Source organism: Macaca mulatta, chromosome 3 (genome assembly GCF_049350105.2).
Source record: "Macaca mulatta isolate MMU2019108-1 chromosome 3, T2T-MMU8v2.0, whole genome shotgun sequence".
In the NCBI taxonomy this organism is placed as follows: Eukaryota; Metazoa; Chordata; class Mammalia; order Primates; family Cercopithecidae; genus Macaca; species Macaca mulatta.
The window spans coordinates 1620269-1634909 of record NC_133408.1 but is presented as its reverse complement, the minus strand read 5'-3'; the positions used below and the strand labels follow the sequence as shown (position 1 = coordinate 1634909).

The 14641-nt window shown below is 59.9% G+C and overlaps 1 protein-coding gene across 24 annotated transcripts in view; it reads left to right on the top strand.

Annotated features, from left to right (window-relative positions):
• The window catches only part of PCBP3 (poly(rC) binding protein 3), a 286185-nt gene extending 280604 nt beyond the window's left edge, over positions 1–5581 (top strand). For all 24 annotated transcript variants that reach the window (XM_077995350.1, XM_077995348.1, XM_077995353.1 and 21 more), the window contains 2 exons: positions 2616–2785; positions 4761–5581. In XM_077995350.1, coding sequence (XP_077851476.1) covers positions 2616–2785; positions 4761–4797 — 207 coding nt within the window. In that variant the 3' untranslated portion in view covers positions 4798–5581. The remainder of the gene's footprint in view (positions 1–2615; positions 2786–4760) is intronic.
• The last annotated feature ends 9060 nt before the right edge of the window (positions 5582–14641 follow it).

Here is a 14641-nt window from a genome sequence, read left to right as displayed (position 1 = left end):
CTACTCTGCCCTAAGCAACAGTCACCCACCCACCAAAGCTCATGCCCCTTTCCCTGGTTCTCAGCTGCAGAATCAGCCAGGCCTTCTGCTGGGGAAAGGAATCTAAGGTGTCCAACAGTGGTCTCTAGGAGGAGAGGCTGCAGTGGGAGGTGTCACCACAGTTCCAGTGGAATTTGGCATTGACATCTGATTAGGAGGGCCACGTTATTTCAGAATATTTCTGTCGTTCTTCTTTGAATTTGTAATGGAGGCACACGAGGATGAGAGGAGGCGAGGAGTCTGCTAACTGCTGGCAGGGTTCACAGGTGCAGGTGGGGCCAGGTGGGAGGTGCCCTTGGGCTGCAGAGCTCAGCCTAGAAGCCATCTTCCCCTTCACTGAGCCAGCCAGCCTAGGGCAGGGCAGGTGAAGGAGGTCCGACCTCCCCACATTCCCTTCTCACGGCAGAGAGTGCCGGTACAGAAATCACAGTGCTGTTCACCTTGGCATTTGTGGTGAGGTGGGCATGCCTTGGTGGCTCAATGATGTCCCATCAGCATTCAGACCCCACAGCTGTGTGCAGAGGAGGGGAAAGGCCTGTGGCAAAGGCAGCATCCTCCAGAGCCTGGGGAGAGGGGCACCCTGAGCAGCACATCGCAGGGAACAGAGGGAGAGGGCGGGGTGAGAGCAGGAGGGGAATGCGTGCCAGGGCACAGCTGGCGTGAGGCAGTTAGAAGACGGGCAGATGGTTAAGAGAAAAGGGTAGGCACTTTGTGCGGGAGGGGCAGGGAGATACTTCCTCCAGCAGGCTCTGAGGAGAGATCCAACAGCATACGTGCACAAGGCTCTCAGTGGTGTGCACTTCAGCAGATACCACGCACTCCAGTGCATGAAGTGCTAGGAGGAAAGCTGGCTGCGTGCTGGCCAAGGAGGGGTACAGGAAGTGGGGCAGTGCGAAAGCCCAGGAGCTCTCCCTCCTGGATGTTGGCATCTTACAGGGACCTGTGGTCATGCTGCCGAGTCAGCCACATTCCCCCTCCCCATGCGGCCGTGCTGCTGTCCCTGGCCCCCATCAGAGATGAGCCCTTCAGATCTCCCTGCCACCAGGGAGGAGGATGCAGCCAGGCGGGTAAATGTGGCCTTGTGCCGATGAGGAAACCACCCTCCTGACCCCAGGGGCACACTGAACACCACACACAGGTGTGAGCAGGGAGAGGGCTGGACTGTGGGTGGGGCCTTGGGAGATGTGGGTGGGGCCTGGGAGATGTGGGTGGGGCCTGAGAGGTGTGGGTGGAGCCCAGAGATGCAGCAGGAGATAGAGGATTCCCAGCAGCCCTGGATTCTCTAGAGTGGGGGTCTCTGTAGATGTCTGCAAAGACTGAGGGTTCTGTAGTCTAGTAAGACAGCTGTCATTTCCTAAGTAACCAGCAGAGACGGCCTCTAAGGTGAACAGAGTTGAGACACCGTAGGTCTCCTCAGGGACGGGGGCTGACTGGCAGGGCAGCTGTGTCCCACCATGGAGCTGCTGCTCACACCACAGATTGAGCCCCGTCACGCTTGGAAGTGTGCGTCCCTCCTGCATGCCGCCACATGGCCTGGCCCAGCCCTTCCACCCAGCATCTCACTGGCGTAAGGACAGAAACCTGCTCCTGTCACTCAATTTCACCACCGTTCTGACAGCCTAGCAGCCTCAAGGGAGGTGGAAGTGGACTCCGCCTGAGGCCCTCAGGGACCTGTGTGCCCAGTTGCCCTCCTGGCGCCCTGTGCCAGGTACCTTCCAGTCTCGGGCTCTCTCTGCCACAGGTCTGGCTACTTCTCTCTCCTGTCCAAGCTCCAGAGCTCTCATCGATGGCCTGTGCGTGCATGAAGGGACTTCCGTCCAGTGGTGGGCATTGAGAGATGCCACTGGCTCCTGTGCAGTCTTCTCTGGGGGCCCGAGTTGTCCCTGAGGCCCCTCATGGCTGCTCCATACACCCCCCTCCTCCCTCAGCTACTTCAAGGAGCACCCTCATTCTTGATGACCGCCTTGGCCAGAGGCTACTATGTTCCATCTTTAAACAGGGGTCCCAAAGGGAGAATGAAAGGAGGCCCCTGAATGGCCTCAGAGTTTCACCTAAGTTCAGCAAAAGCTAAGTTTTAGGCAGCAGTGAGTTTTGCTCTGGCTTCAAGCACACATTTCTTTTTGAGCATTTGTGATGCTGCCTGTCTGGGCAGAACTGGTCTCCCTGGGATGCGGCCAAGAAGACACCGCCAGGCCGTGGTAGAGCCTCCCTGCTCAGCCCCTGGCTGCCACCTGTGGGTCGCTCCTGGACCCCGGGGTGACCAGTGTGGACCGCCCAGGCCGAGTGACTGTGGCCTCTTGGCTTGGTGGACCTCCCACAGGAGCGGGGAGCAGGGCGGCTCTGAGAGGGGCCAGCAGAGGCACAGGTGCTCTTAGCCTGACCTCGGGCAGGTGGCCTGGATCAGGCACCACCTGTAGGCAGGTGTGGGCGGGACCTCTCCAGGGTGTTGCACTCAGGGCTTGGGGCAGAGTCCAAGGCTGGCGGCCCGTCCCACAGGCCCCTCGGGCACACTGCCCACAGTCTTCAGGGGCTGGCTCGGGCTCTTCTCTAAGAAATCCCCCTGTCCTTGTTTCTAGCTAATAGGCTGCATAATTGGACGCCAAGGGACCAAAATCAATGAAATTCGACAGATGTCTGGAGCTCAGATCAAAATCGCCAACGCCACTGAAGGGTCATCAGAGCGTCAGATCACCATCACGGGGACCCCGGCCAACATCAGCCTTGCCCAGTATCTCATCAACGCCAGGTGAGCAGCTCCCAAGGGCCTCTGAGAGACGCCCGGAAAGGGACGCACCAGCTGGCGTTACATCACCTGGACAGTCGGGGGTAGGAGGAGGCACGGTCTGGGCCACACTCTGCCTCCCGCTCTGTCCCCTCTGCTCCAGGCCGGATAGTGGGGACAGGATGGGATGGCGACAGGCTTCATGTAGACATGAGGCCACCTCACTCTCCCGACCTCCCACCCAAAGTGTCTCCAGGGATGATCCCAGAGGCTAGAGAGGAAGGCAGGTGCTCCCGTGGCCCCAGACAGGCGGCCAAACCTATGCTGGAAGACCTGACTCGTGTCCACTCAGAGCTCTCCAGAAAGACCAATGTTTGGGGACTTTGCTGTTTTGCCTCCTTTTTCATCCTCATGGGAAAGTGTAGGGAAAGGCAGGAAAGGACTCTGCAGGCCGTTTCCTTCCGTGGGTCCCTGGTGCACATGGGAGGGTCTGAAGCCACCTGGGTGCCTGTGACTATACCCGACTTGGCCTCAGGCCAGTGCCCCACCCCTGCCAGGCAGGCTGTACCACCAGCCGCCCCTCCAGGCAGGTCGTACCACCAGCGCCCACGCCTGCCCGACACACCACACCACCAGCCCCCCGCCAGGCACGCTGCACCACCAGCCCCCCGCCAGGCACGCTGCACCACCAGCCCCCCGCCAGGCACGCTGCACCACCAGCCCCCCGCCAGGCAGGTCGTACCACCAGCGCCCACGCCTGCCCGACACACCACACCACCAGCCCCCCGCCAGGCACGCTGCACCACCAGCCCCCCCGCCAGGCACGCTGCACCGCCAGCCCCCCGCCAGGCACGCTGCACCGCCAGCCCCCCGCCAGGCACGCTGCACCGCCAGCCCCCCCGCCAGGCACGCTGCACCGCCAGCCCCCCGCCAGGCACGCTGCACCGCCAGCCCCCCGCCAGGCACGCTGCACCGCCAGCCCCCCCGCCAGGCACGCTGCACCGCCAGCCCCCCCGCCAGGCACGCTGCACCGCCAGCCCCCCCGCCAGGCACGCTGCACCGCCAGCCCCCCCGCCAGGCACGCTGCACCGCCAGCCCCCCCGCCAGGCACGCTGCACCGCCAGCCCCCCCGCCAGGCACGCTGCACCGCCAGCCCCCCCGCCAGGCACGCTGCACCGCCAGCCCCCCGCCAGGCACGCTGCACCACCAGCCCCGCCTCTGATGTAAGGAACATCCCTCCTCCCTCCCCAAGGATGTCCTCCTGGAAGAGCCCCAAGCTGGGCTTGTGGGAGGCAAGGGGAGGGGAGGGAACGGGAGGGGTCTCTGGGTGGACACAGCCCTGTGTGGGCCCTTCTGCTATCTGCGCGCTCAGTGAGTGGGTGAGGGGCTGCCTGGAGAGGACCAGGAGCCCCCCTGACTTTACCCACTGATGCCCCCCTGGGCTTCTGCCTTGATCCAGAGCCAGGTTGGGCCTCTTTCCATCCCTGTGGCTGCAGGCCCATGGGCGGGAGGCTGAGCAAAGCGCATTGTTGGCAAACCCAGGGTAAGCCTGGGGATGGGGCTGGTCAGGGAGGCTCCCACCTGCCCAACCACATCACTGATAGCCCCACTGGGACCTGTGCTTGGGGCCAGATGGCTCTTACCCACATACGCTCACTCCTGTGGCAACCAAAGCCCCTTCTCAGATGCCAGGTGTGAGACTGGGAAGCCCTTGTGCACCCCCAAGGGCAGACCCAGGGCTGCATGGGAGGCTCCATACGGGGAAGGCCTCAAGCCCCCATGCAGGGCTGGCTCACACACCTGACGTGGTGACGGGCATGCGGGGACCAGGGCGGAGAAGAGGCGTGTGTGCTCTGCTGTGGTCTCCAGCTCAGAACTTCTGAGCTGACCGGGACAGCCTGTCCCAGCGAGCACAGAGGCCACACAGCCCAGCCTCACGTCTGCCCACTGATGAGGATGTTCATTGTGACCGTCTCTCCCTCTCCTGCCTTTGTTCTAGGCTGACGTCCGAGGTCACCGGGATGGGCACGCTCTAATCCTACCCAGCACCCTCCCCCGACGTCACCCACCTGCCAGAGCCCAAGGCCCCGGCTCGCACTCTGTACAGCCCACCTTCCCTGCCTCACAGATACCAATCGAGAGGCTTTCTTAATTAACAAAAGGACGTATGCCATGGAGAAACACACCCGTGCACACAGCCACTCTCCACAGAGGCTGCAGGCTCCGCTGAGCCCCCCTTCAGTGTTATGTATGACTTACAACGCTCCAGTCTGCCCATGCACCGGCATGCAGTGTTCATTATTTTAGAAATATTGTTCCTTGGTGTCAGCGTAGCTGTCTGTCTTAGGAGCTGGGTCGGCGTTCCGACAGCACTTCCTGTCTACTATTCTCCTCCGCCATCCAGAACTGTCCAGAACTGTTGCCTGAGACCCCTCCTGTCTCACACAGCCCTGCTGTGCTGACTCAGTTTCCCTTCAGAGCCAGTGCCATCTGGGCTCGAGTTTCTCTCCCAGGTTGTGTGCTGGAATCAGAGGTGGCTCTCCTGCCACCCACGGGGAGCACCACCCACGGGGAGCACCACCCACGGGGAGCACCACCCACGGGGAGCACCAGGAGAGGAGGGTTGTGGAGGATGTTGGGGCTCTGACCTCAAGAGTGGGGTGGAGGGCGGAGCCTGCTGGGGGCCCTGCCTCCACAGAGATGCCGCGTGCTGGGAAGGCATCGGGGTCCCCTGAGCGTCTTCCAGGGTGGCTGGAGAGCACAGACGCGCCAGGGAGCCCCTCTGTGCTCCTCAGAGTTCAATAAATGTCGTGGCCCCTCCTCACCGGCTCTGGCTCGTCTCTGTGCCCCCCAATGCACCCAGGCCCCAGCATGTCCTTCCCCTGGGGAGACATTGCCCTGAGCCCGGTGCTTATCAGAGAAGCCTGAGTTTCTTCTCACCCACAGATACGATTTCATTCCCCCTTTCCACAACACACATAAGCACTTCTATTTGTACTTTGGCAAAACTACTTAAAATGACAAACACAAAAACACCATTCTTGCCCAGGCACCAAAATGCCAGTTCCTATTCATGAGACTTACTCCCCCACAGCCGTCGTGGGTACCAGAGGCTGTGCCCGGTGACCCCCAGTGCTTCCACAGCGTGGAGCCTGTCCACGTCACACCCACTTGGGGACGGTCCACGTGGCTCACTTGGCAGCCTGTGCTCACCTTAAGGAGTCCAGCTGTGCCCCTGCTCGGTCCTCAAGCCCTGGATGTGACTCAGGCCCTCCCTTCAGGTGATTAATCCCTAACCCAGGCCCAGGGCATGGGGGGAGCCCCCAGGTGATTTATCAGGAAGGACCCAGACCCAGGATGGAGGGGGAACCAGGCACCAGGGAAGGCAGGACTCGGAGGCTGCTGTCCCAGCTCTGCAGGCTCAGGGCACCACCTCCACACCTGGATCCTAGTGTTCACGGAACCTTCTAGAAGGTGGTGGGCCTGGTATGTGTGGACAGACACAGCTCACTGACCCCTCACTGGAGGTGTCTGTCAAGAGTCAGCAGTTCCAGGAGGATGGGAGTCTGGCCAGAACCTGGGGAGCCTCCAAGGGCCCAGGACAGCCTGCCCCAGGCTGCTAGCCAGCCACAAGGCACCGGCTCACAGGAGCCCCTTCCTGCCTGATCAGGCAGAAGCCGCCCTGTTTCCCAGACTCCACCTGTCCTGCCTCAGGCACCTGGCTGAGGTGCTGGCCTGGAGGGCCCTGACAGCCTCCTGGACACACTCCTTGCCCACCTCTGCCCCCGGGAGGGCCCAGTCACAGAAGTGAGCCCAGCATGGCACCTGGGAACACGTGCTGGCAGCTTAGGACTGAAGTTCCCCCTGGGGAAGACACAGGCCTTCCTCAGCACCCGTGTCAGTGGCAATGGTTAGCCAGCAGCGTGGATACAACTGACAATGACAGATGCCCTGGAAATAAGACACCACGAGAAGAGAGGAATCAAAATGCGATGGAAGGACCCCTAGAAGATGCAGGCTGGGCAGGACCTAAGAAGGTAAGGGGTTAGTTGCTCACTTATCTGGACGAACAGCAGGCAATGGAGCACTCCAGGTGGGGAGCACTCCAGGTGGGGAGCGCTCCAGGTGGGGAGCGCTCCAGGTGGGGAGCGCTCCAGGTGGGGAGCGCTCCAGGTGGGGGGGCGCTCCAGGTGGGGGGGCGCTCCAGGTGGGGGGGCGCTCCAGGTGGGGGGGCGCTCCAGGTGGGGGAGCGCTCCAGGTGGGGGGGCGCTCCAGGTGAGAAGCATTCCAGGTGGGGAGCACTCCAGGTGGGGGCGCACTCCAGGTGGGGAGCACTCCAGGTGGGGGAGCACTCCAGGTGGGGGGGGCACTCCAAGTGAGGAACACTTCAGGTGGGGGGAGCACTCCAGGTGGGAAGCATTCCAGGTGGGGAGCACTCCAGGTGGGGGCGCACTCCAGGTGGGGAGCACTCCAGGTGGGGGAGCACTCCAGGTGGGGGGGCACTCCAAGTGAGGAACACTTCAGGTGGGGGGAGCACTCCAGGTGGGAAGCATTTCAGGTGGGGGGGGCACTCCAGGTGGGAGGAGCACACTAGATGTGGGAAGCACATCAGGTGCAGGGGCAGCCAGAGCTGGGGTAGAAGGGAGCCCAGAGCACGTGAGGAGGGGAGACGGGGGTGCTGCAGTGGCAGGGTGGGGGTTGTGCAGAACTCTCAGCCCCTCAGGACTCGGGGGCACAGAGGCACAGCAGAATCCAGAGTCCCAGCTGGGCATGAGGGGGACTGAGTGGGGACTCAGAGCCAGGGACCAGGGCTCCAAACCAGAGCGGGAGGCCTCCTGTCACCAGGGGCAGCTCACAGGGCAGTGCTGCGAGCGTTGGTTGAGCACCTGTGGACCTCACACGAGGACTGGGCTCTCCTGTGATGGGAGACCCTGCAAAGTGGCAATTCTCAGTCCCAAGGAATCAAGTGAGCACGAGCCTCACAGCCCTGCAGGTCAGCGGTTCCCATCCTGTGCCTTCTTCCATCTCCAGCAACCCAGCTCCTGGTGCCCCTTCCCCACAGTGTGAGTCCCAGTTCCACCCACAACCACATGGTCAAGGCCTCGGGCTGAGGAAACGTGCAAGCTTAGAACAAGGGGCGCTGGGGCACCCCAGCTCTGGTGGGCACGCATCATGGGCGTAGGAAATGTGGCTGTTAGCTTCTAGAAGCCTGTGGCCGAGTCTCCATCTCGCCAGGGCACTGGCACCTGGCCCAGGGCCACGGGGTCACACCCTGTCACAGCGAGTGTCCCCAAGTCGCCAGACATCCCCGCACCTCGGTGTCCTGTGGACACAGCAGGGTCTATGCCCCCTGCTTCCTCAAGGACAGCGGTGGGGTCTCTGGCTGTCAGGAAAGGGGCAGGAATTGGCTGACTCCAGTGGCGTTAGATAGATGCTCACAGTAATTGGAAAATAATTTGACATTCTCATTAAGCAGCACACGTACCCAGAAGGGCGGCATCTGAGTCCCTCCGTTGCTGAGACTGGGATATGAACAGACAACAGAAATGGGTTGCTCACAATTCTGGAGGCGGGGACGTCGGAGATGGAGGCGCTGGGTTATGTGTCTGGTGAGGGCTGCTCTGTGCTTCCACGGGTGCCTTGTTACCGTGACCTCAGGCAGAGGAACGCTGCATCCTCCCGTGGCTGGAGAGCGGAAGGACGAGCAGGCTGGAGGGCTCCCTTCAGCCTCCTGCAGAAGAGCGCTTGCCAGCTCATCACCTCACAAGAAGGTCTCTTACTACTGCTGTGTTGGGGATTACGTTTCAACATGAATTTTCAGCGGCCTGCATGCAGGAAGTAGCCTGTGACCATGGTGGACAGACCCCACAGAGGCCCCGGGACGCCCACTCAGCATTGAAGGACCCCCTCCCTGGGGCTGTGGGAGGGATCTGTGAGTTGCTTCTGACCTGTAGGATCAGAAGGGGCAAGGGGCCAGGATGTCACTCCCTGGCCCTGTGTAAGGCTCCAGCTCCCCTGCTGGCACTGGAGAAGCAAGCAGGCATTTTGGGGCTGCCCTGGAGTGCCCACAGAGTGTCCGCCTCTGGAGGTGGACTGCAGGCACCCCTCCGAGCGAGCTTGGGGGCCCCAGTGACAACCAGCCAACACCTGAAGCGCTCACTCCTGCAGCTGCAAGGAAATGAATTCTGCCAACAACCTGGGTGGGCCCGGAAGTGGGTTCTGCCCCAGTCCAGCCCCTGCATGGGAATGTGACCACCAGCTCCCCGATGGCAGCCTGGGAGACCCCGAAGAACAGGAGCTAGCTGAGCTGAGTCAACTCCTGATGCAGGAACTGAGTTAATACCTGGGCGCCGCTTCGGTCATTTGATGCACGGCTGGAAAACTAAGGCAGTGGTCAGACGCGTGGCTGGCGCTTCCTCCCGCTTCTACCTTCTGGAAGCTCGTGGGCGGGTCGAGGTCGGTGGGTGCTTCTGGGGTGGCAGGCGTCCCCAGCAGGCTGGGCCTGTCCCCAGAGGCTCAGGTCCGGTTGCTCTTTGGCCTGTGTGACCTCGGATCAACACATCCCCCTGATATGGGGCGCTCTGAGAGCCTGCCTGGCACGGGAAAGTCTCTGGTGTTGAACACCGTTTTCACACAGAACAGTGGACCGACATTCGTCCTAGAATGGGCAGTTTGGGTCTTGTGAAAATTTGACCATTTGCAATTTTTTCCAAACATTCTGTTTGAAAAGCGTCGCATTGTCCATTGTTGACATCTCTGAAAATCTTACCAGGACCGTGATTTTGTAAAATCAAGCTGCCTCACCAACAGCTCCCCGTCACGGGCCACAGGGAAAGACGCTGCCCTTACAAAGTCGAATTCATCCAGGCAGCCCTTGGACCACACAGTGGAGCTTCTCTTGCTGTTTTAACTGTATCTTCTTCCTGTCTTTTGGTTTCCAGAGTACAAGTCTTCTTTCATCTTATCATTTTCTCTTCCTTCTTTGTTGTCATTGTAATTATCTGTATTTTCTTGGCAACAACTGCCAATCACAAATTCTTCTTCTCCGTATTGTCGTGGTTGTGGCCCTGGAGCTTCCGGCTTCCTGTGTCAGCAGCCGACTTTCACCGTGTTTTGCTTTGCTTTTAACATTTTGAGGCCCCAGGATTTTGCTTCGTACATTTAGTCTCCAGTTGATTCTTTCCTGCTCGTCGAGTCTGAATTGTGGCATGAGGAATAATTCTGAAACATATACGCTACTATATATATAGTGTGTGTGTGTGTGTGTGTGTAAAGCCATAAGTAAGAGCAATTCAGATGGGGGTTTTTTGGTGGTTGTTTTTGTGTTTGTTTGAGATGGAGTTTTGCTCCTGTTGCCCAGGCTGGAGTACAGTGGCATGATCTCAGTTTGCTGCAACCTCTGCCTCCCGGGTTCAAGCGATTCTCCTACGTCAGCCTCCGGAGTAGCTAGGACTACAGGTGCCCACCACCACGCCCGTCTAATTTTTGTATTTTTAGTAGAGACGAGGTTTTACCATGTTGGCAAGGCTGGTCTCGAACTCCTGACCTCGTGATCCACCTGCCTCGGCTTGCCAAAGTGCTGGGATTACAGGCGTGAGCCACCGCACCCGGGCTCAGATGGGTTTTTAAACTCCAACTGCCTAATAGTGCTCCAGTTACATAGCACTGTATTAATAGTGCTCCGGTTACATAGCACTATATTCACATAGGTAGGGATGTGGGGAGGGAGCTTTGTCATTAAAGTATTGATATTTGTCTCTTCACACCATTCTGCGTGCCATGCATTAGTGCAGATTTGCTGCCATTTCATCCGGAACTGCCAGCGTGTATGAGGACAAGACACAGCAGACGCAGCAGGTGTACCGAGCTGTGCGGAGCCCGTGGTCCCACCGGGGTGCGTCTGCCGCGTGGAGCTGCAGGTGTGGCTCTCCCCACCCACTGCCTGTGTGATGGTGTGCCCTGCGCTACCGGCCCATTCCCAAGGGGAGAGGGTTCTCCTGTGGCCACAGTGTGAATTCTGTCGCTTGCTGACAGAGGCACACGGCTGAGGACTGAGGGAACTTCCCGCCAACAGGCTTTCATGCTGAACCATTTGAACCATTCTCCGTGACCAGCATATCCTGAAGCCGGCAAGGCCGCTCTCTGCCTGTCTCCTGGACGGAGGCTGGGCTCTGGATGATCCATCTTCCTCCGGAGACGCTTTGTCCAACCCGCTGGCTCACATTGGGATGGATCACCTTCATCTCACTGAAGTTGGGTCGAACTTTGTGAGGCTTACTCTGCTCCCAGGTCACCCCGGCTTAGGACAGAGTGCCCAGCGCTGCCTCTGGGTGTCCACTGGTCCTTCCTTCCGGGTGGGTTTTGAACTTGACTTGTCGCCTGCCCAGCACCATTAGACCAGCGCTCTGTCTAGCTTTGAGCAGTTTTCTGCTGGTCTTCATAGCCTTCTGTTGAGTGAGGTTCACGGGGCTGCAGATGCCTGGCCGAGCGAGCCAGTGGCACGTGGTACTCCGGGTTCGCTGCTGCACCTCACAGCAGTGGTACGTGGTACTCCGGGTCCGCTGCCGCACCTCACAGCAGTGGTACGTGGTACGTGGTACTCCGGGTCGGCTGCCGCACCTCACAGCAGTGGTACGTGGTATGTGGTACTCCGGGTCGGCTGCCGCACCTCACAGCAGTGGCACGTGGTACTCCGGGTCTGCTGCCGCACCTCACAGCAGTGGTACGTGGTACGTGGTACTCCGGGTCGGCTGCCGCACCTCACAGCAGTGGCACGTGGTACTCCGGGTCGGCTGCCGCACCTCACAGCAGTGGCACGTGGTACTCCGGGTCCGCTGCCACACCTCACAGCAGTGGTACATGGTACTCTGGGTCGGCTGCCGCACCTCACAGCAGTGGCACGTGGTACTCCGGGTCTGCTGCCGCACCTCACAGCAGTGGCACGTGGTACTCCGGGTCCGCTGCCGCACCTCACAGCAGTGGTACGTGGTACGTGGTACTCCGGGTCTGCTGCCGCACCTCACAGCAGTGGTACGTGGTACTCCGGGTCGGCTGCCGCACCTCTCAGCAGTGGCACGTGGTACGTGGTACTCCGGGTCGGCTGCCGCACCTCACAGCAGTGGTACGTGGTACGTGGTACTCCGGGTCGGCTGCCGCACCTCACAGCAGTGGCACGTGGTACGTGGTACTCCGGGTCGGCTGCCGCACCTCACAGTAGTGGCACGTGGTACTCCGGGTCCGCTGCCACACCTCACAGCAGTGGCACGTGGTACTCCGGGTCGGCTGCCGCACCTCACAGCAGTGGTACGTGGTACGTGGTACTCCAGGTCGGCTGCCGCACCTCACAGCAGTGGTACGTGGTACGTGGTACTCCGGGTCCGCTGCCACACCTCACAGCAGTGGTACGTGGTACTCCGGGTCCGCTGCCGCACCTCACAGCAGTGGTACGTGGTACGTGGTACTCCGGGTCCGCTGCCACACCTCACAGCAGTGGTACGTGGTACTCCGGGTCCGCTGCCGCACCTCACAGCAGTGGTACGTGGTACGTGGTACTCCGGGTCCGCTGCCACACCTCTCAGCAGTGGTACGTGGTACGTGGTACTCCGGGTCGGCTGCCGCACCTCACAGCAGTGGTACGTGGCACGTGGTACTCCGGGTCGGCTGCCGCACCTCACAGCAGTGGCACGTGGTACTCCGGGTCGGCTGCCGCACCTCACAGCAGTGGCACGTGGTACTCCGGGTCGGCTGCCGCACCTCACAGCAGTGGCACGTGGTACTCCGGGTCGGCTGCCGCACCTCACAGCAGTGGCACGTGGTACTCCGGGTCGGCTGCCGCACCTCACAGCAGTGGCACGTGGTACTCCGGGTCCGCTGCCGCACCTCACAGCAGTGGCACGTGGTACTCCGGGTCGGCTGCCGCACCTCACAGCAGTGGTACGTGGTACTCCGGGTCGGCTGCCGCACCTCACAGCAGTGGTACGTGGTACGTGGTACTCCGGGTCCGCTGCCGCACCTCACAGCAGTGGTACGTGGTACGTGGTACTCCGGGTCGGCTGCCGCACCTCACAGCAGTGGCACGTGGTACTCCGGGTCGGCTGCTGCACCTCTCAGGCCTCTCCTGTCTCCAGGACCCTAGCCCCTCTCCTGAGGCTGCTGCAGAAATCCTCAAGCATCACAACAGATTTTTTTTAATTCAGCTTTTGAATTGTACTTGGTGGGAATGTTTGTCTAAGTAAACACCATCACAGAAGCGGCGGCCCATGAACTTGAAGGCTTTCAAAGAATCTCATGGTTGATGTAAAAATCTCACGAGGTAGGAGCTTTCATTTTTTTTTTTTTTTTTTTTTTTTTTTTGAGACGGAGTCTCGCTCTGTTGCCCGGGCTGGAGTGCTGTGGCCAGATCTCAGCTCACTGCAAGCTCCGCCTCCCGGGTTCCCGCCATTCTCCTGCCTCAGACTCCCGAGTAGCTGGGACTACAGGTGCCGCCACCTCGCCCGGCTAGTTTTTTGTATTTTTTAGTAGAGACGGGGTTTCACCGTGTTAGCCAGGATGGTCTCGATCTCCTGACCTCGTGATCCGCCCGTCTCGGCCTCCCAAAGTGCTGGGATTACAGGCTTGAGCCACCGCGCCCAGCCGGAGCTTTCATTTTTAAAAAATTAATGTAATAAATATACTGATATTGAGTAGACGAATACACTGTTCTCAGGAGCTGTGGCGACGTCCAGTCAGTGGCCGCCTCTTCTTGTTCCAGGTGAGCATCACTTAGCACCAGTGCCGGCAGTTTTGTAAAGCAGAGGATAACGTCACGGGACCGGCCGGCCTCAGAATTTCCAGGGTTTGGACACGTGGAAATCCAAGGCACCCTGCAGCTCAGCCACGGGAGTTCACGTCCGACTCCAGTGATCCAAGGGTGGGAGTGAGGCCCCCCCTGGGGACCAGTATTCGCCTCAGCATGACTAAGGCCAGCGCAGTGTGTCGACGGACGTGGGGAAGGTGGAGGAAGGAGGCCTGGGGCAGGGGTTCCTCTCACACACAGTTGCATGGGTGGATTTCGGGTTGATGAGGGCGGGGCCGCATTTTTAGGTGTTTCTACTGACAAGACCAGGGGTAGTTGGGAAAAAGCCCAGCACGTCAACAGCTCGACAGAGAGCAGCCCCCTGAGGTTGACACCAGGTTCCCGTGGATGCTGGTGATCTCGTTTGTCCTCAGTCAACCCCCGGAACCACAGAAGAGCACAGGGTGAGACCTGGGGAAAGGCAGACTCCAGCGTCCCGCGGGAGGCCGGGAAGCAAAGGTCTTGGCCCCCCCGGGCCCCGTCCATCCCGCTTTGGAAGCGCATCTTGACTCGGAAGCGGCGACGAGGCAGCGTGGAGACTCACCGCCTCCGGAGGGCAGGGAGGGAGGAACCGTTCGCCGCAGGCACAGCCCGGACACGCTGGGAGCCGCACTCCGTGTTGGCCGTTGGGCTGATGCCTGTCAGGAGCCGAGGACGAGCTCCGTGGCTCACCTGGGATGATTTCATGTTTCTCTGAGGTAAAGGTTCCTGATGACTTTTCCTGTGCTGTGAAATACATTAAATAACAATTTCCACTTTCAATCCTCGAATGCACAATATTATAATAAAAATATATAAAAACTACTTTGACAGGAGTAAAAAGCATCAGCTAAAAAGGATTAAGAGGTTTGTGGTTGATGAAAGGGCGTGTCACTGTGGTGAGACCTGAAACAAACCTCACGTGGACGTGTGCTTTTCTCCACATCATGCCAAGTGCAGGCTGCTCTGTCAGCTTCGTTCAGCGTCACCCAGAAAATAAATTCTCTTTACCTCCCATGGGGATTGTCTTCTAATTTGGAGAAGTTGGATACAACTCTGTAAGTGCA